Source organism: Lutra lutra, chromosome 9 (genome assembly GCF_902655055.1).
Source record: "Lutra lutra chromosome 9, mLutLut1.2, whole genome shotgun sequence".
Classification (NCBI taxonomy): Eukaryota; Metazoa; Chordata; class Mammalia; order Carnivora; family Mustelidae; genus Lutra; species Lutra lutra.
The window spans coordinates 123,620,591-123,644,811 of record NC_062286.1 but is presented as its reverse complement, the minus strand read 5'-3'; the positions used below and the strand labels follow the sequence as shown (position 1 = coordinate 123,644,811).

The 24,221-nt window shown below is 43.2% G+C and overlaps 1 protein-coding gene across 1 annotated transcript in view; it reads right to left on the bottom strand.

Moving 5' to 3' along the window:
* DHX35 (DEAH-box helicase 35) overlaps positions 1–23,739 on the bottom strand; it is a 64,515-nt gene extending 40,776 nt beyond the window's left edge. The window contains exons 1-6 of the mRNA XM_047745693.1: positions 23,640–23,739; positions 19,183–19,316; positions 14,909–15,001; positions 8,683–8,760; positions 2,670–2,774; positions 515–576 (exon numbers count right to left, since the gene is read on the bottom strand). Of these exons, the coding sequence (XP_047601649.1) occupies positions 515–576; positions 2,670–2,774; positions 8,683–8,760; positions 14,909–15,001; positions 19,183–19,316; positions 23,640–23,679 (512 nt within the window). The 5' untranslated portion in view covers positions 23,680–23,739. The remainder of the gene's footprint in view (positions 1–514; positions 577–2,669; positions 2,775–8,682; positions 8,761–14,908; positions 15,002–19,182; positions 19,317–23,639) is intronic.
* Positions 23,740–24,221: the final 482 nt, after the last annotated feature.

The following is a 24,221-nucleotide window of genomic DNA, read 5'->3' as shown; positions in this document are numbered from 1 at the left end:
CGGAACAAGGCCCCACCACGCAAAGACTCAAGCTGCAGAGGACAGCAAAAAGACACGTGATCACAGCTGTGTCCTGTGTGTGTGCCCAGGACTCGAATTTAATGCCCTTCCCCAGAATACCACAGAGCCTATGTAGCACAAAGTTAATGCCATGAGTAATGGACAAAGACACACAAAGAGGGAGACGGTGTAACTAACTATCCGGACTCTGCATATCACGTGACACAAAACACTGCCCAGTTCTGTGCTGTGATCTGCAGTCACTATCAGTCCTGGGACATAACAGGGCCAAGAGCAGGACTAGTCGACAGATTATTCAATAATGACAGGGATTTTAATGTGCCCATTTTTTACTGTTAGTAAATTCTGAGAAAGCATCAAAGGTCACAACAGCGCAGGTAAAGAAAAAAGCTGTGAGACAGCTGAAGGCAGTCATTAAGTCCCAGCTATTAACACAACTACTTGGGTGCTTTTTGAAACTTCGGGAAAGTTATCATAGGAAAAGCACATTTACCTATATTTTGTTAACAATGGATCAACCATCATTTCCCTGACCAACATTCCATCAGTCAGGAACTAAAAAACAAAAACACAAAGTTTTAGAAATAATTCATTTACACTGTACATTAATGATTTTTTCAAAAAGTTCAAGTGTAAAAAAAGAAAAAAAGTTCAAGTGCAACCAAATGCGTACAACGTCTTCGCCAGTGTGTGTACAAGACGATTCCCACAAAGGACCATGAGGAAATGCTCCAACGCTTTAGCGATCAAGCAATGGAACTAGACACAAACAAGACTTTAATCATGGGGTCTTCAGCTGCGGCCTGCAAATCTTCCAGCAGAATTCAACCTGGCATTTACTATCTGAACATTGGCTCAGCCCCATTTCCTCTGGGCCTGCGCTACTGGTACTGTGGACAAACAGGCAGTGAAGACAGACCTTGTCTGCACAAAGGAAGGCCACAAGTCTGAGATCATTGTTCTTAAAATGTCCCAAAGACCGCAGACCTGAGGCTCTTACAGTTACTAAACCTCAGCTTCGACTGCTTTTACCTTAGAGAGGCTGGATAGGGCTGTGGTTAAAAACAGAGGCTGCGGTGTCAGTGGGCTGGGAGCCCCAATCCTCATTCTGCCTTGACTAGCTGTGTGAAGCCTGGGCAAGTTACCTACTTTCTCTGAGCCTGAGTCCTCATTTGTAAAATGGAAATAATAATAAAGTATCTGCCTCAGAGGGTTACTGCGGGACTTCAGAGAGACAGTACAGGGGAAGTGTTCAGCACAGGACCTGACACACAGGGTTCCAGAGTATAGGGAGGTACCTGGGTGGCACAGTCCGTTAAGCAGCCAACTCTTGATTTCTGCTCAGGTCATGATCTCAGGGTCATGGGATCGAGCCCCATGTCAGGCCTCACGCTGGGCACGAAGCCTGCCTAAGAGTCTCTCTCTCCCTCTCCTTCTGTTATCCTCTCCCTCTCTTTCTCTAAAATAAATAAATCTTTTTAAAAAAGAGTATTAGCTATTAGTATTTACGGTTAATGAATATTTACAAAATGCTTCAGAAATATGCAGTAGTTATTACTGCCATCCAAAATAACTCAGGACTTGAACAAGGGTAACCATCTGCCCCATCCACTGTAGCTTAAGTGTTTTTACAGGATACGTTTCCTTCACATTTTTCTTGGGCCGGGTACCAGTTGCCACACATACAGCAGTGGGAAGGAGGACATGCCACTGATGACAGGCACCAGTTACAAGCAGAGCACCTAAAATGATGACCAAATGGAATACAAACACTTCTTGTGAAAGAGTAAAAAATGACCATTTGGTTCTGTAGCCCACTCAAAATTACCTACTTCAAATATATTTGATGGTACAGGAGAATATTCTCTTTACCCAGCAAAATGAACCTCAAAGGTAACAAAGTACAAAAATTTAGAAAATAAGATCTCTATTTTTACAAATCACTACCTTGTCTGGTTCATCTGATTACTTTCAAATTTCCTCTGTGGAAATTGAGAGGAAACTGAGATTCTCATCAAGCAATTTCCATTGCACTGTTCTGCAGAGCCATGTGATGAGCAGGACTCCAGCCCCACACCACAGGGCAGATACTCGGCGATGAACACTGATAACTACGGACGCTAATTAGTTCAACAGTAGCAACTAGGTCAAAGAATGTGCAAGTTAAATCCATTATCACATGAACATGAAAAAGTTCTAACTTCTGAAAAAAATATTTGTCAATTCTAGACTTTATCAATTTATACTACCCTGTCCCTGTTTTTCAGTCTTTTAGAGGCAGGTTTCTATATTTTGACAGCTATGTGGATTGACATACAAGAAAGGACAGCCTCGAGTCCTGGTTCTGTCACCAACGGACACATACGTCAGGCAAGTCATTCAACCTCCTGGGCCCTCAAGCTCTTCATCTGTAGAACCAAGGGCTCAACCTTCTTTCTGAGGTCCCATCTGGACCATGGTTCAGGGACTCTCTGAGAGAGCTCCACACCTCCCCGCAGACTAAACTCCCTCAAGACAAGGTGATTTCATATACTTTCTGCCCTGGTATCACAGGGCCCCAGTCAGCGGTGATGCTGCATGTTTTTAATTCCGCCCCCAGAGAATCTTCTTCCCGATTCGAAGTAGAAAAAGCAGTGTGAGCACTTCACCTTGATTCTCGTGGCCAGCGGGTCGGTGCAGTCGTCAAAGCGGATGCAGTAGCCCACCTCGTGGCCCAGCACCGCACCCCTTTCCTCAGCTACTCTCCCTGCAACCTTTGAGAAGAAAGATCATGCTAAAAATAGAGACACAGAAATTACTGCACAGAGCGCATACTATGGAAAATCTAGTACTTTTTTAAAAATAAGTATGTGAACACAGTGGATAATGAGAAGAAAAGGGGCAGGTCATTAGAGAACAAGTATGATTTATTTACTCTGTGTCTCACTCCTCCTTCTACAACCAACCTGGGGCAATTTATAATTAAGTATCATATAACAATAAGCAGCATGAATGGAAATCAAACAAAGATGTTACAGATCAGGACCAAAGAAAAGGCAGATAAAAGCCAAGGAGAAAATTTTAAAACACAGATATGCCAAAATTATTTCAGGTGAGCCACAAATTCAGCACAACATTTCCTGGCAGCCAAAGCAAAAAGTGGAAGAAAGGACAAGACTCACCACAGTAAAGCTTTTTTAGCACACCAGCTGGGGAAAAATTCTCACATCTTTGTGCCTCGAAATAAAGCACCTTCCAGGGGCGCCTGGGTGGCTCAGTGGGTTAAAGCCTCTGCCTACGGCTCAGGTCATGATCCCAGGGTCCTGGGATGGAGCCCCGCATTGGGTTCTCTGCTCAGCAGGAAGCCTGCTTCCTCCTCTCTCTCTCTGCCTGCCTCTCTGCCTACTTGTGATCTCTGTATGTCAAATAAATAAAATCTTTAAAAAATAAAAAAAATAAAGCACCTTCCACTGGACCATGAAGGTGGAGAATAGGAATGATCAAATTCAACACTGGGCCAAGGTCATCTTCTATTTGGAGGCAAAATAACATTTAACCTGAGCCAGATAACCTAAAACAATTGCAACAGTGCCCCAGCTACCCAAAGCACTGAAAGGGGAAATAAAGAAAATGGGGGGGCGCCTGGGTGGCTCAGTGGGTTAAGCCGCTGCCTTCGGCTCAGGTCATGATCTCAGTGTCCTGGGATCGAGTCCCACATGGGGCTCTCTGCTCAGCAAGAAGCCTGCTTCCCTCTCTCTCTCTCTCTCTCTGCCTTCCTCTCCGTCTACTTGTGATCTCTCTCTGTCAAATAAATAAATAAAATATTTAAAAAAAAAAAAAGAAAATGAAAGCAATGAAAAGGGGCAGAAAAGAGGATGAGAAGGTAAATAAAGGATCCAAGTTAACATAATGAAGTAAAAGCAGAAAACAAAATACATAATAATATATTACAAAGACCACAAACTACAGATATATACATGACAAATAAAAGGTGAACAGAGGAAAGAGAAAACAAAACCCAAAAGCATGGTCTACTACTACGCCTAGAAGGCTATTCAAAGGTTATCAACTTATTAACACAAAATATTTGAACGATGAATAAATCAAAGTGGAAGAGCAATAAAAAGAAACTAAAGAGTTGAATATTCATGATATAAACTTAGTCCCCCCCTTCCACAGGTGAGGCCACGTCTCCATGGACTCTGGGTCCCGAGTCTGAAACGGGGGCTGGCACAGGAAGTGTCCTGACGCACTTTCCACTACCGCCCTGGTGTGACAGCCCCAGGCTCAGGAGCCCAAGGCTTTCCTGCTCTCAGCTTTCTAGGCATTATCTGGCCATTGGTATTTAAAAAACTGAAGAACAGATGAGGACTAGAAGGGGTTCTGCCTCATGACTTGGAATTACAGATCCAGTAGGCCAAAAGAGAATCAATCATTCTGCAGCTGGTCCACACCACGCAGTCTCTGAAACCACCTTATGAAATCAGAAATCCATCCTACATTATTACTCTACCCCTGCAGGTTCTACTTCCTGCCAACCAGGATTTCACTGCAAAAATTTTGTCACTGTTTCAATTCCAAGTCCACACATTATACTATAAATCTCAGAAAATGGTACAGATAGAAAATGTGTACGCAGAGCTCCGAGGAGCTCATGGGAAAACAGGCTTGTAACAATGAGTATAAATGGACCAACCCTCGCTATAAAAATATGATCATTTTATGGGTCTAGAAGGTAAAAGCCAAACATATTTATTCTTACAATTACAATTCACTGTTTGTATACATTTGCTATAAAATACATTTTATTTTAAAACTCTTTTATTCTTTCATGTATGATCGCACCACAGCACATTTGAAAGGTCATATTCTATCGGCTTTCTAACAGATTTTTACCTCTACTATTTAAGTTTTACTCCCATAACTTCTTCAGTTGGACTGGATAAATAGTATCTATTTGAAAGAGGCAAATAAATACAGAGAAAGGAAGGTGAAGAGAAAAAGAGAAACCACTCACTGAGCACTTCTGCCTGCAGGTTCTAAGTTTTCACAAACTATATCTCACTAAATACGTACGCAGCCCATGAGGCGGGCAAGAGGCCCTCATTGGTACAAAGAAAGAAACTGAAATAAGAAAGGTTGAGAGCTTGTCCTGAGTCACAGGTCAAGGCAGGGCCTGGTCTGGAAGACAAACCCCGACTCTCTGAGCCCAGTGAACTTGCTCGCTAGTAGGTGTCTCTCATGGAGATCACGCAATGGCTCACACCATCTGTTCTTGGGCTCTGAGACTGTTTTCAGAGTTTAGGCTGCACACAAAGTACCCTCTGAGATATAGCATTTCAAACTTGACAGCTCTATTAATACTCCACCGTTAATGTATACACTCTTTGCTCTTTCCAGAGAAGGCATGGCGTTTCATGGAAATTATCCACAGTAACATTTGGAGCTAAATGCAAAGTGATTAAGAGCTAAGATTCCCAATTACAAAGAGAAAAAATTGCTCTAATTCCTAAGCAACTGAGTCATCTTTCCGTGATATAAAAGGTTAAGTCTAAACACTATATAGTGTAGTTTCCCAACTGTTATCTCTATATTTACTTACACACACAAGACTTAGAAAATGCCTATCGGTAATTTCTACCTTGAAGACAATTAGAAAGTGAACTCTGGGGGAAAGGATTACATAATAATGAAAACTCAGTACTGAGCAAAAGTAACTCAAGGCAAAGAATTAACTTCTTGTCCGGGTAAGGATGACAAAATAAAGGCATCCCCCATCTCCTCTGAGAGCTAATTTAAAACAAGAAATAAAAAATATCAGCAACCAAACCCTACATCTTCGATGAAAGGAGGAAACAGCCAGACACAAGCCCACACAAAGTAGGCAGCACAGCTGCCAGACGCTGTGAGGTCTGACTCTGGAAGAGACGCTCCAGCCTGCTCCCAAGCCCAGCATACTACTGGCTCTCTCTCAACGTAGGTGTCACCACCCTAAGAGGCAGGGCGGACAACACTCACTTTAGGAAGACAAGAAGCAGCAGTGTGTTCAGGCCCAGAAGACACAGGAAATGTTTCCAGAGAGAACCATTCTAATAGCAAACAATCACCAGGGAGTGAGATTTAACAGAGAGGCAGGCAGTCAGGCAGCAAGTAATCAAGTCCTAAATCAGAGAGCCCACAGAATTTATCGTTAGCCATTCCAGACCTCTGCAAGGAGAGGTCTAAGGAGAGCACCTCCAGATCCTCATCCTGCCCCGGCAAAAGAGGCGAAGAGATTCGGTGGGAGACCATGCACTAACCAGACCAGCACAACCTCACGACTCCGCAGCCACCTGTGGTCCAACTCAAAGATGAGTTATTATCATCAGAGCCCTAAAGCCAGTCCACTGCAGTAAAGCCGACCAAGAAGGAGAGAGACAGGAACAGAAGCAAAACTGCAGTTTAAAAAGAAACTTTAAAAGTATTTTCCAAAGAAAGAAGTAGAAATCAGGTAAAGGGATCCAGTTTCGAAGAAATCATAAGCTTGAGCTAAAAACAGTTTAAGGCAGAAAGACAAAGTCAAAGGAGGGTCAAGGAGAAACAAGGTCTGAAATGCACAGGTCAGAAGCCAGTCTGCAGAGGTCCCCCAAACCTACCAGCTCAGGCATGACGGACACCTGAGAGACTTTTCTCAAATTTGAGAATAATCCCCAAATTTATACAATGCTACAAAGAACTGTTAGAAAGCTGAAGAAACTTTTCCACAGTGGCAATAGTAAAAAGCAAATCTGAATTGACTATGCTAGGGAAACACTAAAATACTGCTCTACTCCCTCCATAAGAAAAGAACAGAAAATCATTCTCATGTGAAGACATGACCCAGGGGAATGTGGCCAACAACTGCAGGAAAAAAAAAGATTTACAGAAATATGCCAGGGAGGGGGTGCCTGGGAGACTCAGTAGGTTAAATAGCTGACTCTTGGTTTAGGCTCAGGTCATTTCGGGGTCATGACATAAAGCCCCGCACTGGGTTCTGCACTGAGCATTAAGCCTGTTTAAATTCTCTCTCTCTGTGTACCCCTGCACACACATTCTCTCTTTAAAAAAAAAAAAAAAAAAAAGTTTCTTTATGCTTAAATCTTTTCCATTGTACAGATAAGTTCCTCTTGGTATATTTCCTAGAAGGGAAAATAAATGCAAACTTGTCTCTTAAAAAAAAAAAAAAAAAAAAGGCAATGTGTCAGGCAGTTAATAAAAATGTTTCATTATTTTTCTGGATTTTTTTTAATGTTTGTAATATTACCAGCTTTTTAAATCTGTAACGTATTGCAATTATCTCCTTCCATTCTAGATATTCACTTTTAAAGAAAAAAAAAAATTCAAAGAGGTGATTATGAGACCCAGGAAGAGAGATAAAGGAACCAAAACAGAATACATTTGACTAAAAACAATCATGGATATTGTGGACAGGTTTGGAGACATCTTACAAAAGAAACTGGAAAAGAACAGATGATTCCAGAGATGGTGGTAAACACTCAAAACGGACAAAGGAGATCTAATACACACTCATCTGATGCCCTTAGTAAAAAGAATATATACGCCAAGACAGAACAGAAGAAAACCTGAGATTTGAACCTGAAGACTCAAAGTTCTTCGGTATTAAGAAAAAAATGAGATCAGACAATCAACATCGAGATACGTCCTGGCACAAACACAAGCTGACAAGCATCCAAGCAGGAAAAAGTGAGCCAGGAAGGAAGGAGGGGAAAAGCCCACTGAAACTCAGACTTCTGCACAGCGATCGTCTTGTCAAAAGGCAGTGAGTAACGTCCGCACAGTTCCCAGGGAAAGAGAGGGCGACGCAAGAGTTTCGTAACAAAGACCACAACCAAACATTCTCAGGCATGTACAACTCACCCAATCCAGAAATAAGGCAAAATGAGCCATTCAAGGTCAGCAAAACCATGGCAAAGAATTAGTGATGAACATTGGCTCTCTTTAAACTAGAAATAAAGCTAATCAGCTGGGGGAGTAATGACTACAGAAAAGAACATGTATTTATACCCTTGAAATGAAAGTCATAGCGCTGCATCTATAACAAACAGGGGAGAAAATACAGAAAGAATAAGTGGGCCTCTGCTCTTTTGTAACAGGAAACTACCTGTAACAGTTTCAAAAAAGAAGTAACGGTAAAGCTTTCTGTAACCTCGTTTCTTAGTTTCCAAACTTCCACACGTTCTCGTGTGGTGAACAAATAGTTCTCCAAAGTTCAGTAACTACACCTATTTCACTTCGGTTTCCGCTTTTGTGAAATTCAACAAAAGCAAACGTGGAGCTGGCATCCATTTTTGTAGAATTACTTCTATCCATCCGACGCTACCACCCATCTTCGTGTGAACGGAAACGCAAAGCTCAGAATGACGTCCACAGATGTTCACAAGATTTTCACTGGGTGGTGACATTTTTATTTATTTTAATTATTCTTTGTTTTGACTTCCCCTGTACATTATTACTACTTAAAAATTTGTAATGTACTGGTACTAATTTACAAAAATAAGCAGCTTGTAGTTCTTTTTCAACCGAAGAATTAAACACTCAAGAGCCACCCCATATTCATTTTGGGGCTTTGAGGAAACAAGAAAAAAAGAAGTTACTGAAACAGAAGACCCAGATGGAGTTTTTGCAACATGGAAAGAAACTCACTGTAACGGCAGCCACTCTTCGAGGCTGGGTCACTCCCACCACTCTTCCTTCGGCGGTCCAGCCCGCTTCTGCAAGGTACTGCAAATAAAACCACATGTAAGTACGCATCTGACACCACTTCTCCAGAAACAATTTCTTCCAAAATAACCCTATATTGTATTAAAATCACTGAGAAAGTTAGTAACAGATGGTTCTTATCCCGGTAGACATTTTGGAAATTATTGTGCAAATGAGGGATCAGAGGCTTGGCAATCTTCAGTAACTTGCTTACGCTCACACCAGAGCTGATAATCAGAAGAACCTAGGCCCAAGTTCAACATTCTGACTCCTCAATCTTTCAAATTTCCAAGTACCAGAGCTGCCTGAAGGAATAAACTTCTATCCACGGGCCACACAGAACAGTGCTAAATCTATAGAACAAAGAATTTTAAAGTATTCACAGAGACACGCCAATGTAAATATCAACCATATAAAACATTTTAGTCAGAGTAAATAAAAATAACTGGGGGCGCCTGGTTAGCTCAGTCATTAAGCATCTGGCTTCGGCTCAGGTCATGATCCCAGGGTCCTGGGATCAAGCCCCACATTGGGCTCCTTGCTCGGCAGGAAGCCTGCTTCTCCCTCACCCACTCCCCCTGCTTGTGTTCCCTCTCTAGCTGTGTCTTTCTCTGTCAAATAAATAAATAAAATCTTTAAAAAATAAATTCATTATATAAAATAACTAGATTTTGTACATGTGTATATATGCCATTATATCAATACACATAAAATTCAATGGTATTTATCTGATTTATGTATTTACTTATTTATATATTTATGTATGTATTTATATATGTATTTATTTACTATATATACTTATTTGTTATATAACCATTTGATCGTATACATTTTTAAACTCCAAAGTGGGTAACAGCTGTTATCAGTGACACATTTTTATAATGTCTAAATTGTTTCACAATGAACATATATTTTACAGTAGGACAAAAATTTAAAATCCTACTACATGTATCTGCTCACTTGTTCAAAAGAAACAAAGAGAAAACAAACTAAAGAGAATGGTTGTCGACGGAGCATTGGGAAGGGAGGAGGAGAACTGGAAACAGGGCAGCAGGGAATGAAGAGGGAATGACGATGCTCGGAGTCGAGGTTTCTGGGGAGCTCTGACTCAGACCCAGGCATGTTCCACGTGCTCTTCAAGTGTCCAAGATGTAAACAAAACCAATCAAGATGTACATGAAGGGAAACCAGGAGGAAATCCACTAACAAATGGGCCTTCCTGTAGTAAAAATGAATTACAGGATCACCCCGAAGGGGGCGGAGAAGACACAACCTAAGTAACTGGAGAACACCGTCTGGCCTGGCTACTGTAAAGCCAAAGACAGAGAACCGTGATCTAGTTAGTAAATGTGGGTGAACAACCAAATGGGAGTACGGGTTAGTAATTCTAGAACTACTTTATGTTTACATTAGAATTCAACAAATAAGTTAACATATTAAAAATAATGAGGAATGAGTTTCTCACTGTAGGAGAAATTTACAAACAAGAAAAGGCTAAAATGAGCCCCATGGCATTGGATTACCATCAGAAGTATCAGCATAAATTCATGGTTTTTAATACATATACAGACTGATACAGATATACAGATGTTTTCATGTGTGGGGATTAGCAGTCCCATCTGTATTTCCTAAATCAACCCACTGAGACTTACAGCAATGACACCTCAGAGCAACGAGCACCCTACCTCCCAATTCTTGATTTCTAAACACCATTCTCCAATAAAGGAACCAGGACTCCCTGGAGAAGTGTTCAATCCCAGGGCTAGTGCAGGGAAAATAGAAGACAAGCCTGAAATGCCCTGTAGTACTAGAAACTAAGGAAAGGTTCAAAAAAAAAGGGCAGAGGCTTTAGGAAAGAACATAGGGTCTAACTAAAGGAGCTCCTAATGATCACAGTAACAAACTAAAAAAGACAGTACTGGATTTTAGGCCATCGAACAAAATATATTCCCATGAATCCACACTGATGTACAGAAACAACTGAATAGATAAATGAGGGAGAAAGGATAGTTCTTCCTTAGAGAAGATTCCATTTAATGAAGGAAAAGGGGAAAGAGAAAAGCATCAAGCAAATGCCTGAGTAAGTGCTCAGACAAGATCCATTGAGGGATGCTAAAATTAGGAGGCAAAAGCTTGAAGGAAAGGGGAGTCTGAAAATATCTCCCACCAAGATATTTACCAACTACCAAAAGGCAAGACAGTAACTTAGGAGGCAAAACCTGGCACCTGAACCAAGGTTAACCTTGGCCAGTGATCAGACATCAGCATCTCAAACCCCATGATACAATGCAGTGAGGAGGACACACCATTTCTATGGTATTCTTTCCCCAAATGCACCACCTCATTCTAACCATGAGAAAACATCATACAAATCCAAACTGAGAGGTGTTCTGTCACATAAATGCCCAGCACGCTTCAGAACTGTCAAGGTCCTGAAGGATGAGGAGGACAGAATGCGGAAACTGTCCCAACCTAGAGAAGATGGGGAGACACAGCAACTCACTGCAAAGTGAGGTCCTGGACCTTGGAGCTAGAAAAGGACACCAGTGAGAACACTAAAGAGATGTCGAAGATCTGCAGCCCGACGGCTGCGCCGTACCCATGGCGATGCCTGCTTCTGGTTACCGCACCAGGGGAAGTGGTGGGAGAGGCTTAAGGGAATTCTGTGCTATTTTTGCAACTGTTCTGTCCGTCCAAAATTAGCTAGAAATAATAGTTTTTTAAAAATGACTGTAAGGAACAACATGTTTTAGATAATGTAGGTTTTTGCTATAAAAACTGTAAAGTTTCTCTCTCTTGTATTAAATGCATAAACAAAACACTACCAGCCACACCAATCAACACAAAGACAAAAACAAAACTACAAGAAAAAACAGCTAAGATTCACGGACTCCGTTATCAGGTGCCAGACACTGTGCTGAGCACCTTGCCTGCATAAGCCCGTTTCAACCTCACCACAAATCTATGAGGAAGGTAATGGCATCATCAACAATTTGGAGATAAGCAAACAAAGAGATCATACAACTTGTCCAAGGACCTGGATAAAAGTCTAAGAGCTGGGATTTAAGCTCGGCAAATCACGGCCGTGCCACATAACCAGGACACGATTCTACCAACCAAAATAAAACACACATACTTGTAGTCAATCTCTTAGTAACAGTGGAAAGCAAGAGAAAAGTAATTTCCATAATAATAAACAACCTGCCCATGAAGCCATTCTCCTCGATACACCTGTGATTCAGACTTCTGCATGCTTATGACTGCTGACAGATGGAAATTTAAAGGTGCTGCAAAAGCTGGAAGAGTGTTGCTATCAAAAGGAAGTGGATGTCACGCTGAGTTCCATCTTCGCTCTTTTTAAGGGTCACCAAATCTGGTGTTCTCATTAAGGAGTGGGATAAGGAAGCACTCCATCAAAAACAGCGCTAACAAAAAGTGTAGCAAAGAACTTGTTTTCATCGTCCATTGTTTTGACAGAGCTCTGGGGAAAAAAAAATCATCTAGGTTCCACAAATAGTTTGTGAAATTTCAAACGGATGCTTGGTGCTTTAGCATGTGGTACTTTTCCAAGGAAAGACATTATATAAATCCAGCAAGACGGTGCATTGAGAAAAACCTGCTCCACATTTTCGCTGTGACCTTCAGCTCCTCAGCCTGTCCAATTTTCCTAGGCCATAACTCAAATTAGCGTCCCCAGGAGTTGTGGCGGTCTCAGGGAAGAAGAACTGCATGGTGCGGGGAAGAGGGATGGTCCTTCCACAACAAGGGGTGGCAGGTATCCGGGCCAATAATATAATCAACTATCACACAAGGACCCATTCATCAATTTCACCAGCAAAGTTTCAGAGAGTCACTCCTCATCATTTATTCTCTGTACTTTTTGAATTCTGCACCATGGGAATGTATTCAAGAAACACAGTGCTTGCAAGAAAACACAGTTCCTTAAAAGCAATTAATTAATTAGTTGCCCTCTGATCCAGCAACTCCCTAACTACTGTATTTATTCTGTAAGTATACCCACACATGTGCTAAATTACATGCAAACTGACTCACTGTATCACTGTGATCATACAAAGCTGGAAACAACCTAAATGCCTCTCAGCTGGGAATTGGTAAAATAAATTATGTGCGATCTATGCAAATGAAAAATGATACGTTAAGGGGGAAAAAAACAAGGTACCTTAAAGCACGGACAGATGCTACCTATTTGTGTTTTTAAAAGAGGGGATATACACACACACATAGTTCTCTGTAAATGCAGTAAGAAAATCTCTTGAGAAACTAATGACATCAGTTGTATCCGCATACAGGAAATGAGCACCAGAGGGCAGAGCAGAGGAGAAATCTTCTTATGTCCTTTCACGTCTCTTAAATTGTAAACCATGTGAACCTATTAATAATTCTCCAAAATTAAAAAAAAAAGTTTTCTTTGTTCTCCACATTGCCCAGGCCGGATCCTCAGACCCTGCTCTTCCGCCTCCAAGCCATTCTTTCCCTGGACTCACCCCTCAGCAGGGCCTCTCTGTTCCCGGGCAGCTAAGCCTTGCTGGGGGAAATGACCAGATCGTTGTGCTGCACTGTATCACGGATCCAAATACCTGCCACCCCCACCCCCAACCGAGGCAGGTTACACGTACCACCACCCGACCACTACTCGGCCATGAAACCTGCCTTGTCCAATGAAACGTGAGCAGAAGTGCCACTTCCAGTCACAAGTTCTAAAACCTAAGCCATCTCTTAATCCTGCCATGTACCCCAAGACTCCCAGGCCCCATCTTGGGTCATCTCCCATCCTGTGTCATCAACCCAAGAAGACCACAGAGTAGGACGAAGAAATAAACCTTTATGAAATAATACAGCTTCTTTTGCCTAGAGGCCACCGTGTGCTGTTGTCCTTTCTCTCCTGCTGTCTGCTCCCTTCCACTTACCTGTCCCTAGCTGCCCATGGAGATCACCCAGGGACCTTTTAAGAAATAGCTACGTCTGGGCCACAGCCTAAATCCATTATTGGTTTGGGCAAAAGAAGCTGTATTATCTCTTCTGTAAGTTGAAAAACAGAACTAATCCGTGGGGTTAGAAGCCAGAATGAGAGATATCCTTGTGTGTTCCCCAGGAAGCAGGAAGAGAAGGCAGGAGACCAGAAGGGGACACAGAGGACTTCTGGGGCTCTGGTAATGTTCTCTTCTGCTTCTTGATCTGGGTGCTGGTTACACGTGTGTATTCACTTGTGAAAGTGTATCAAGCTGTACAATTAGGATGTAAGTACTTTGTGATATAAGTTTTATAGTTCTATAAAAATCTATATTAAAAAGGGAAGAACAGCCTGCAGTGACTCTCATCCTTGACCACTGACGTCTCATTCTTCACCCTCCAAGTCAAGGCTGTCTTTCCACTCTTCCTGAGTCCCAGACACTTCTCACAACCCAGTATCTCTGCCACAGTATTTCCTGGATAAAAACATCTTCCAGCTCCCACTGGTCATTCAAAGTCTACTTCAAATATCATTTCTTTTACAAAGCCTTTCCCGATCCTCCTGTCCACTTCTGTCCACACTAGACAGCGGCTTGCCTCGTAACGGGGGCTGCCTTCCACAGCATCATGAAATTCTTTGGTAGTCTATTTTTATTTACAACTAGAGCAGTATTCATTCATTTCACCCTCCTCTTCAACTGTAACTAGTTGAGGACAAAAACCAGGCATTATACCTCTTTGAGGGAGTCCTCACTGTTCTTTCAGAGTATGGCTATTCAATCATTATTTTGGAATTATAATAAATCAAAGACAACTGTTACTTCGATGGTCATCAATCACAAGAGCCAAAAGCCGAATAAAAAGTATCTAGTTGGGTTGAATATATTCTGACAGAAGATCTTTAAAAAGCAAATTATAGTAGAGTTCTCAAATTATAAACCCCTTCCATCCAGGGCGCCTGGGTGGCTCAGTGGGTTAAAGCCTCTGCCTTTGGCTCAGATTGTGATCCCGGGGTCCTGGGATCGAGCCCCATGTCGGGCTCTCTGCTCAGTGAGGAGCCTGCTTTCCCCCCTCTCTCTCTGCCTCCCTCTCCACCTAGTTGTGATCTCTGTCAAAAAAAAAAAAAAAAAAGCAAAAAAAAAAAAAAAACCCTTCCATCCAAATATAAGTGCAAAGACACATATGAGCATATACTCACCTGTGGGATCTGTGTGCTTTTCCCACATCCCGTCTCTCCAACAATCACCACTGTCTGATAGTTTTCTACCAAGTATAATATATGATTCCTAAGCTGAAAAATAGAAACATACATTGTAAAGGGCCATACATTTTCTTAAAAGACCTAAACAAAGATATTTAAACATTATAAATGTTTAAATGAGTTGTTTGAGCTGTTTGCCAAAGGAAAGTAAATCTTAAAAAGAACTATCAAAATAGATTCCCAGTTTGCAGTGCTGGTGACCATATAAGCTGAAACAAGTACAACTGAGAGCAGTAACTTAACAAAGTATGCAATGCAGATACCCTTTAACTCAAGATTTTTCACTTACAAGAAGTTATACTACACATACTAACACTACATATGAAAGAAGAGGTATATATACAAGCATACTCACTGAAGTGTTTTTTATAATAGCCAAAAATTCAGTCTAAATGTTCAACAGGGTTAAATTAGTTATGAAACACTCCAACAATGGAATATCCTTGGGTGCTAAAAAGAACAAATGCCTATTGGAAACAAAATGAGGGTTGCTGGAGGGGAGGGGTGCAGGCGGATGGGGTAACTGGGTGATGGACATTAAGGACGGCATGTGATATAATGAGCACTGGGTGTTATATAAGACTGATGAATCACTGAACTCTACCTCTGAAGCTAGTAATACACCATATGTTAATTAACTGAATTTAAAAAAAAAAAAAAAAAGAGGGGCGCCTGGGTGGCTTAGTGGATTAAGCCTCTGCCTTCAGCTCAGGTCATGATCTCAGGGTCCTAGGATCGAGCCCTACATGGACTCTCCGCTCAGCAGGGAGCCTGCTTCCCCACCCCTCTGCCTGCCTCTCTGCCTACTTGTGATCTCTGTCAAATAAATAAATAAAAATCTTTAAAAATAAATAAAAATAAATAAATTTTAAAAAAGAACAAATGTTTATTTGCACTGATAAGGAATGGCCAACAAGATATGTTACGGGAGCAACTCAAGGTGCAAAACAGTATAAATAATACTCTACTGTTTTTGTTTTTAAAGAAAGGATACATACATGCTATCTACAAGCTATCCTGGCAGGAAATAATACAAAACAAAAAACTGGTCATTGTACCCTCTCCAGCAGCAGAAGGGAGTGGCCAGGGAGCAAGGGTGTGAAGGAGAGCTTTACATTTCCTCCAAGTTATATACTATCTAGTTACAAATTCTTTCATTTATTAACTGAGGGGGAAAAAAAGACAAAAAGAATATGCTTTCACCTCTACCTCTAAATCCAAGTTCGTAATAAAGCTACACCTGTATTTCAACTGAGCCTTTCTTTACCCATTCACTGTGAGCAGAAAACGGAAGAGATGATTCCAACATCCTCTCTACTTAGCCTCTGAGTGTGTTTTTGTACCCACGTGTGCTGAGAGACACACCTGACAGCCTGGAAAGTCATGAAGGTATTCCGTAAATACCTGGTCTGGAAGGCCACGAACCCTGCCGAGACCCCCACCCTTACTGCTCGGCCCATCTGACTGGGCCCCGACAACGCAGTTGGACTGGGAGAGTGAACACGCTGCCTAACTGCCTCACTGAAGTACTGGCTGCTTGGGGTTTTTGAATTTGGCATTATCTGGGGTCCAAATATATAGCTCTCACATTTTAGTGTGAAATCCTCTTAGGATATTTGTTAAAAATGAAGATTCCTAGCCCTACTCCGAGGGTTTCTGACTCAGTAGGAGTAGGGTGGGGCCCAGGAATCTGCATTTATCAACCCTGCACAGCAGATCCTGTTACAGGTGGTTTCTCTTGATTAGTCTAAACATTTTTTGTCAGTTGCCTGGACTTGGGGCTTGCTTTCATTTTGGGTAGGGGAAGGCAAAAGGTTTGGGATCTTTGCAGGTACTTTGTGAATGGTAGATCCAACCAGTGGGTGGGTGGATGGATAGATGGATGGATGGTGGATGGTCAAGGAAAACTTGAAAGACAATCTGAATACAGACAGAAACAGACAAGGCATTCCAGGAAAGGGAAATAACATAAGAAAAAGGAAAAAGATGGAAACAAGCAAACTATACAAACTCTATTCCAGGGTCATCATCAAGAGCCCACAAAAGGCTCGCGGTGTGGTTGGGAAATGAGTTACAAGACAGACAGTCCCGGCTTCCCTAGCAGAGCTAGAGTCTGGACCTTCCCTGGGCTGTCAGTGCCGTACCGGATGAGACCGAGCCGGAGAAAACTGAAGGCCGTAACTCACACTTCACATACTAGGTAAGATGGGCTCCACATGGAGAAGGTCCAACATGTGACATTCGAGAGAGACATGACAAGATTTCCAGTCTGGAGACTGCAAAAGTGACAGCAGCACCCACGGGCGAAAGGAGAGAAATGCACAAGGGCTGGTGCGGAGGAGGGGACAGAGCTTCCGGGAGGTGGCGTGTAAGGGAGTGAGAGGACCACCTCGCATAGCAGTGATCCGGCCCCAGCAAGAACACCACCCTATAGAAGGCGGTCGAGAAGGCCGCCTTGTAATGGCAGCAGGGGAAAGGGAGTAACTTTATATTTATTGCCCCTTATAGTTCCAATTTCTGTTTTTAAAGCTACTTTTAGTTTTAATGGGGGAGGGGTTGGTGAATGGGTCCCTTTTACCCTTTTCATCTTCTAGATTTATCTTTAACATCTCATGAGAACCTAACTATGCTTAACTTCTGTTTTGCTTTTTACCAATAACCCGTACGATTTTAATTTCATCAATATGTTAAACCTTGATTGCTTTTTCATTTGTTTTATTTATAGTTTCTTGTAAGTTCAGTTGGAGGATGAAGAACACTCAAGAAAAGGTCAAAATTAAATACTTGGTAAACAATAATTATCTGTGTACTTGAACACTCATAATATGTCAGAGACGTTGCTAAATGCTCTGTGTGGATTGTCTCATCTGGGCCTCATAACGATCCTGTGAGGGAGGTGCTATTAGTCCCATATTACAGATACCAACACAGAAGCTCAGATGGTGTTTTGTGCTGTGAGAAAGCACAAAAACAAGGAAGTTTGGGTTTGGGCTCTAAAGTCTAGCTCCAGAGTCCTGATACTTCACCAGAGCTCAAACTACGTCCCTCAACAGTGAGGCAGCAACAGTGAACCTATAATCTTATCTCCGAGGGGCAAACTGGTTTACCTTCACATATACTGAATGCAGTTAATCAACTGAGAGAGAAACCCAGAAAGGTCAGTGAGTGACTAAAATGTTCAGGGCCACATAAAACTCTAATCTAGGTGACTTGGCTAAGTTAAGAAGGATTCTGTTTCAAATCAATTTGGAGAAAGCCCATATTAAGAGAAGAGGAATGATTAACACCATCTAGACAAAGGGACACTCTTAGTGTGAGAACTTAGGAGCTTTCCCCCAGCACTGTCCAGGAAAAGGAGACGGCGAGCCATGGGTGCTGGTGGCCACACCTACTGGTGTCATTCCAGGGGCATCACGTGAGGCTTCAAGAGCGCATCACCCTTCCTCGGGGGCTATATGAAAGAAACATCCTTCAGCTCTATCTAAATGGCTCTTGGTCTACAGTTCCCTTCCTGATTACAATCTGGCTTCCCATGTGGTCTTGGCAATAGGGAGAAAGCGAGCCCATGGACCATGTGTGTCTGCACTGGAGAACTATGGCTATAAACAAACGAATTCTGAATTCTAGTTTATGCTTTGGTCTCTTGTGAAATGAACATACGTCCATTTCGTGAGACCAATAAAATCAAGTGCTGGATGTGCACACAGTACATAATATCCACCCAAGTCCCGTCACTGTGTCAGTGGGAGTTAACTTCTTCCACAGAAACCTCCTCATATATCCAAAGAGTCTTGTTTAAAGAAATTCGCCTTTAAAAAGAAAGCTAACATTGGCCATAAGCTAGTAATCTGTTGAAGCTGGAGGCACAGCAGTTCATTGTTCTGTTTTCTCTACTCTTCTATATGGCTGAATCTGTCCATAATTGAAAGCAAAGAAGGGGAAAAAGAATGTCGTTCCATCTCTTCGAGTTTTTCATTTTGTAACAATATCTAACAAAAAAAAAAAATTAAGGACTTTCAAGATTTATATGGTTAAGTAACACACACATATTCTGAGCTTCATCCTCTCAGATAAGGGCGGCTCTGAGCTCACTGTGTCCTACAGAATCGCTAAGAGTAAGAGGACATGATTCACTTTGGTACCAAGTCTGAAGTCTGAGGCCACCGCACACTGCTTCGGGTCAACCAACTGCGCATGCTTATTCGGTGTACCTTGAACACGGGCAGCTTCTGCCTCTGCTGCTCGACAGAAAGGGCAGCGTAGGGATTGTAGACAACAGTTGTTACAGAGTTTTCAGCTAGACTCTGTCTCTCCTCAGAGATGCTGACACCTGGTCCCTCGGTACCTGTAAGAGAAATGCTTTTCTCAGATTCTCTGATGCAACCAATGGACAGGAAAATGTGCAGACATTACAAATTCAAAGGCAAAGATACAACACAAGCAAGGCATTTGACCTCAAACCACTAGAAGATACTCAACTTTAACTTCAGGAGAGCATCTTGGAAGAACTGAGAGAATACAAAAATCTTCCCTAAAAAGCTTCACTGAAGCATCAAGAACCGAGAGGAGAGTCCTACTGGGCTCCAAATTGGCCACACATAACTGTATTCCAGAAGACAATGTTTTCCGGTTACTACCAATTACTACCCATACAAGCGGCAGAAACCCAGTGGGAACTGGCTGAGGCGCAGGAAGAGGGCTGCTGCTGCAGGTGGGGCGGCAAGGACGAGGGACAAGAGGAACCAGGCATGCAAATGCTGCGGGGCTGGCTCCTTCTCTCATCTCAGCGCCGCTCCACCAGCTCCTTTAGATCCCTCAACTTGGCTTCGGGGTCGGAGCTGGAATCAAGGCCGCTCAGGCTCACAACTCCGGGCCATCCACTCACTCACTCCACAAGGACTGAAATGCAAGAGATACCACAGGGACACTCCCGATGCTAGGCCCTATCCTCGAGCAGCTTACTTGCTTCTTTTACTCCTCCTCTCAGAACACATGCTAAGGAGAAAGTAAAAGACTCAGCAAGGGGGGCTGGGAGTCCCTAGTATGTGGGGTCTGGAGTCCGGGGAAGGGTCCTCTTCCCCCAGTGCAGGTCCACTACCCAGCCTGATGCAACCAACCATGGCCAGTGGAATGGGATGCAGGAGACAGCTGCCCCCATTTTGAACCACAGACCTGGAGTGGTTGGGCGTGAAGTGCCATTCCAAAAAAACCGCTGTGCTGAGCAGATTAAATGACAGCTTTCCACGATGGCTGCTTGGTAAGAACAATGACAAACTGGTGCTCAGGATGGTGAAAAATGGCCATATCCCATCATGTAAAACTCTTAAAGGTACCATGGATTTTAGCCTTTGAAGGAAAATGCCTTAAGAGGAACATGGGTTCAATTTTTATGGTCAGTTTCCAGAACTTTTCGTGCTGATTTGTGTGTGTACCCCTTGGACAGAACTCAGAGTAGTAAGTGACACAGGGTTTGGAATTCAATGCGACACAGGAAGCTATTTTCAAAGGCTAGAGTTTTGAGCACTGGGGTGTAATGCCTCTGTGAATCATAAAAACCCTTCCTGGAAGATCAAACATGGGGGCACTACAGGGGTGATTATCCAAAACCATCATCTCCCAGGACTTCTGAACTCAGAGTCTGATGCCATGTGAAAGTACAGGGGCTTTATGAGAAGCACCTTTGTCCCAGTAACTGATTTTTACATTTTTTGCAGGTCCCAAATCCCCTCAACAATCTAATAAAGGCTATGGACTCCCTCTCCTGAAAAATACACCTGAATGTAATGTATCGGGATAGAAAATGCTCATGGTCTGTAAACCCCCTTGAGCTAAGTTTAGAGTCACTGTCACAGATCTCTAATCCCTTCTCCATTTATTTCTAGGAACACAGTTGTGTTCCAGAGGTCCAAGAGTGCCAAAAATCGTGTAAGTGGGGCACTGCTGTATTGTTTTTGCCAAAACGCTGACCTTCCTTTCAACAAGATAAAAGATAGAACAAGACCTGGAACAAAGCCTGTGCTCAAAGAGGCAGGTTTCCTTTCTTCCCTTATTATTGCCACATCTAAATAATTTCTTATAACCCTTTCCCAAGAAAACTACTGCAAAGAATACCTCATCCTCATCCACTGCTTTTGTCGCAAATTCCCTCCTTTTTAAAACACATTTTAAACTTTTCCAGGCTGTCTTAAAGCCATGTTAGCATCGCTCCTGCAAGGTCTCTTCCTTGCTCCCACACCAGGGTTTAATCGACCCAAGGGTCTTCACTACCCCTCCCTGGCTCTCCCCTACAGCCAAGTCCTCCTCAGTATATTCTGTCATGAGATGTTTTACAAGAGCTACTGTCAATCAATAAGGAGTATGTCTCCTCCTCACAAAAGACTTCATTCAGCAAGTGAGGACTGCCTCCCCTCTATGTACATCCCACAGTCCATTCTGATGACCTATGGTTGCCCTTCCCTCAGGAGCATTCTCTATACGTAAGGGAGTAACAAGTTCATAATCCTGCAAAGCACACATGCCTTCATTTCTCCATCTACAAAACAAGGCTGGAAAAAGCAGCCCCCAACCACCCCCACAGAGCATTCCCTCACCTTTCAATTTTTTCAATTCAGTTTTTCAATTTGAGTGATGCCTCATTAGTGGGTTATGGAATGAATGTAGAGGGGTCACAAACAGCATTTTTTAAAAATAATGAACTAGAAACAGAACAGCGTTATCTCTTGCTTTACCCCAAAATATATCCTATCACTCAACACCATCTCGCTACTCAATTACTTTGGTTTTTTGGACATTCCTGAGGCATGCACACATCCCACTTTGCCTTGGTCATGCTGCACCCTCTGCCCAGAGCTCCATACTCCTACCTTTCCAAGGAACAAACCTTATTTGTGTTTCACTGTTCACCTCAAAAATATCACCATCTTTATGAAGTATTTCTTATCCACACATTGAATCTTTCCCTCTCTTCTATGCCTCTATGTAATTAAAATAGTTACCATGTATCTAGTACTAAGAGCTTTACATGCATTCTCATTTAATCCTCAAAACAATCCTTTGGGTAGGTGCTGTTATGCCCAATTTACAGATAAAGTCACTGAGACTCTGCGCACTTAAGTGAGTTTGCCAAGTCAGCAGGTTAGCAAGTGGCAGTCAAGGATAGCTTTACAGTCTGACTCATAGAACTTATCTCCCTTACCACCACTTCCTTCTGCCTCACTTTAATACCTCTTCTAAAGGATATCTAACTTCACATCCTAACTTGAGAGAGAGAGAGAGAGAATAAATCTTGAGAGCAGAGCAGCGGTCTGGTCATCTGTATTTGCCTCCTGATCACTCAGTTGGGCGTTCAGTACGTAATACCCTCAACAAAGGAACAAAAAAACAGAACAGAACTCTTCCAGCAACCCCATGTTCTTTAGCCAAAATAGTATTCTGTTCTGATTTGCGACAATTCATTCACGCCTTTATTATACTTAACGCTTTGGCCTGTTATTAAAGGCTTGAGTAAATAAAATAGAAGGTATCTCATTACCTAATGCAATCTTAGTTCTGGCTGAAAATAAAATTCAGGACGGATAACTGGCTAATGATTTGAAATACTGAATAAAATTGTCACTAAGGGACAAACTACAGATTTTTAAAAAGAATTAATATCCCTTGCTTGGTCTTATCTCCCACACCACATATATGCATGGTTAACATCTCAGGGCACCACTCTAAAATACCCTTTAAAAGCTTTCCCTGTATTACCTTCTCCATCTCATTTCATTTTTGTTGCAATATACTTTGCACACCCACACCTGCAGAGGTGCAAGTGGTGGAAAAAGGCAAGCTGATTAACTGATAAGAAGCTTTTGTTTTTCACAAAAAACTGATGGAAGGAGAGGAAGGCATCTAGCAGGATCTGGCAAGTACACAGTCAATAAAATCCTGATTAATAAGGAAACGAAAACTCATCAGGCAAAGCATTTTGTGACACATTCCTGTTTGCCTGAGAGAGGGAAAGTGGGTGACAGCCAATACGAAGGAGGGCGGTCACTTTCTGGTAGGCACTCAAGATGGGCAAGAATTACCCTAAAACAAAATAAGGCACTTTCCCTTTTCTATGAGCACTTACTCTGGGTCAGACATGGCACCGTGCTCGTCATTCAAGCCCACAGGACAGTTATTACTCTACCCATTTCACAGGAGGAGGCTAGGACTCAGAAAAATTAAGTGACTTGCTCAAAGGAACTCTGCTACTATAGGGAACAGCCGAGAAGTCGAACCCAGGTAACCCGACTCCACACTTGAGCTTCTATGCCCTGAGCAGCACGGCTCTCCCGGCCACAGCGCAGCCCCGGGCGGTAACAGGACACGCGTGGGCGCTCCAGCGCTTCCCCAGCGTTGGGCAAGACAGGCATCACGCGTGAGGAAAACGAGGCTCGGGGAAGCTGAGACTCGAACAAGGTCACACAGAGAGTTTCAGCCCAGGCTGGGGGCGGACGCCCGAATCTTTCGGGACCACGGTGGGCGCCCGAGCCGCAGAGCCTACCAGCTCTGAGGCGCCGGTGGCCAGCCCGCCGAGGTCAGGCCTGCGAGCAGGTCCTCAGGCTCCAGGGCGCCGGCTGCGGGGCCAAGACCAAAGTCAGGCCGCCGCATCTGCCCAGCGTTTCTCCAAGGGCCTTACCGGGTCGCCAGAACTTCACCGGTCCCACGGGCGCAGCCATGCTGGGGTGAAAGGTCACGAGGTTGACTCCACCCCTCCGTTGCGCGTGAACCCCCACGGAGGGGCCGGGGGGCGTGGCCCGCGGGGAGTCTCGGCCCCGGCGGTTCCGGCGGAGTTACGGCCACGCCCCCGTGGTCTCCACCGCCCCCCCCATTCACGTAACCTACGGCAGGTTTCCAGGAGCGCTCCACCCGGCCCGCTGACCCACGTGACCGGCCCCGCCATATTGGGGAAAAGGGAGCGGTTCTCAGGCTTTTTTTTTTTTTTTTAAAGATTTTATTTATTTATTTGACAGATCACAAGTAGGCAGAGAGGCAGGCAGAGAGAGGAAGGGAGGCAGGCTCCCTGCTGAGCAGAGAGCCCGATGCGGGGCTCGATCCCAGGACCCTGGGATCATGATCTGAGCCGAAGGCAGAGGCTTTAACCCACTGAGCCACCCAGGTGCCCCTCTCAGGCTTTTTTAGTGTGGTGTGTGAGGGTTGGAGGTGGTCTTTCCAGCAGCGTGGCCTGGGCAGGTTGGCGGCCACGCGGAGATGATACATC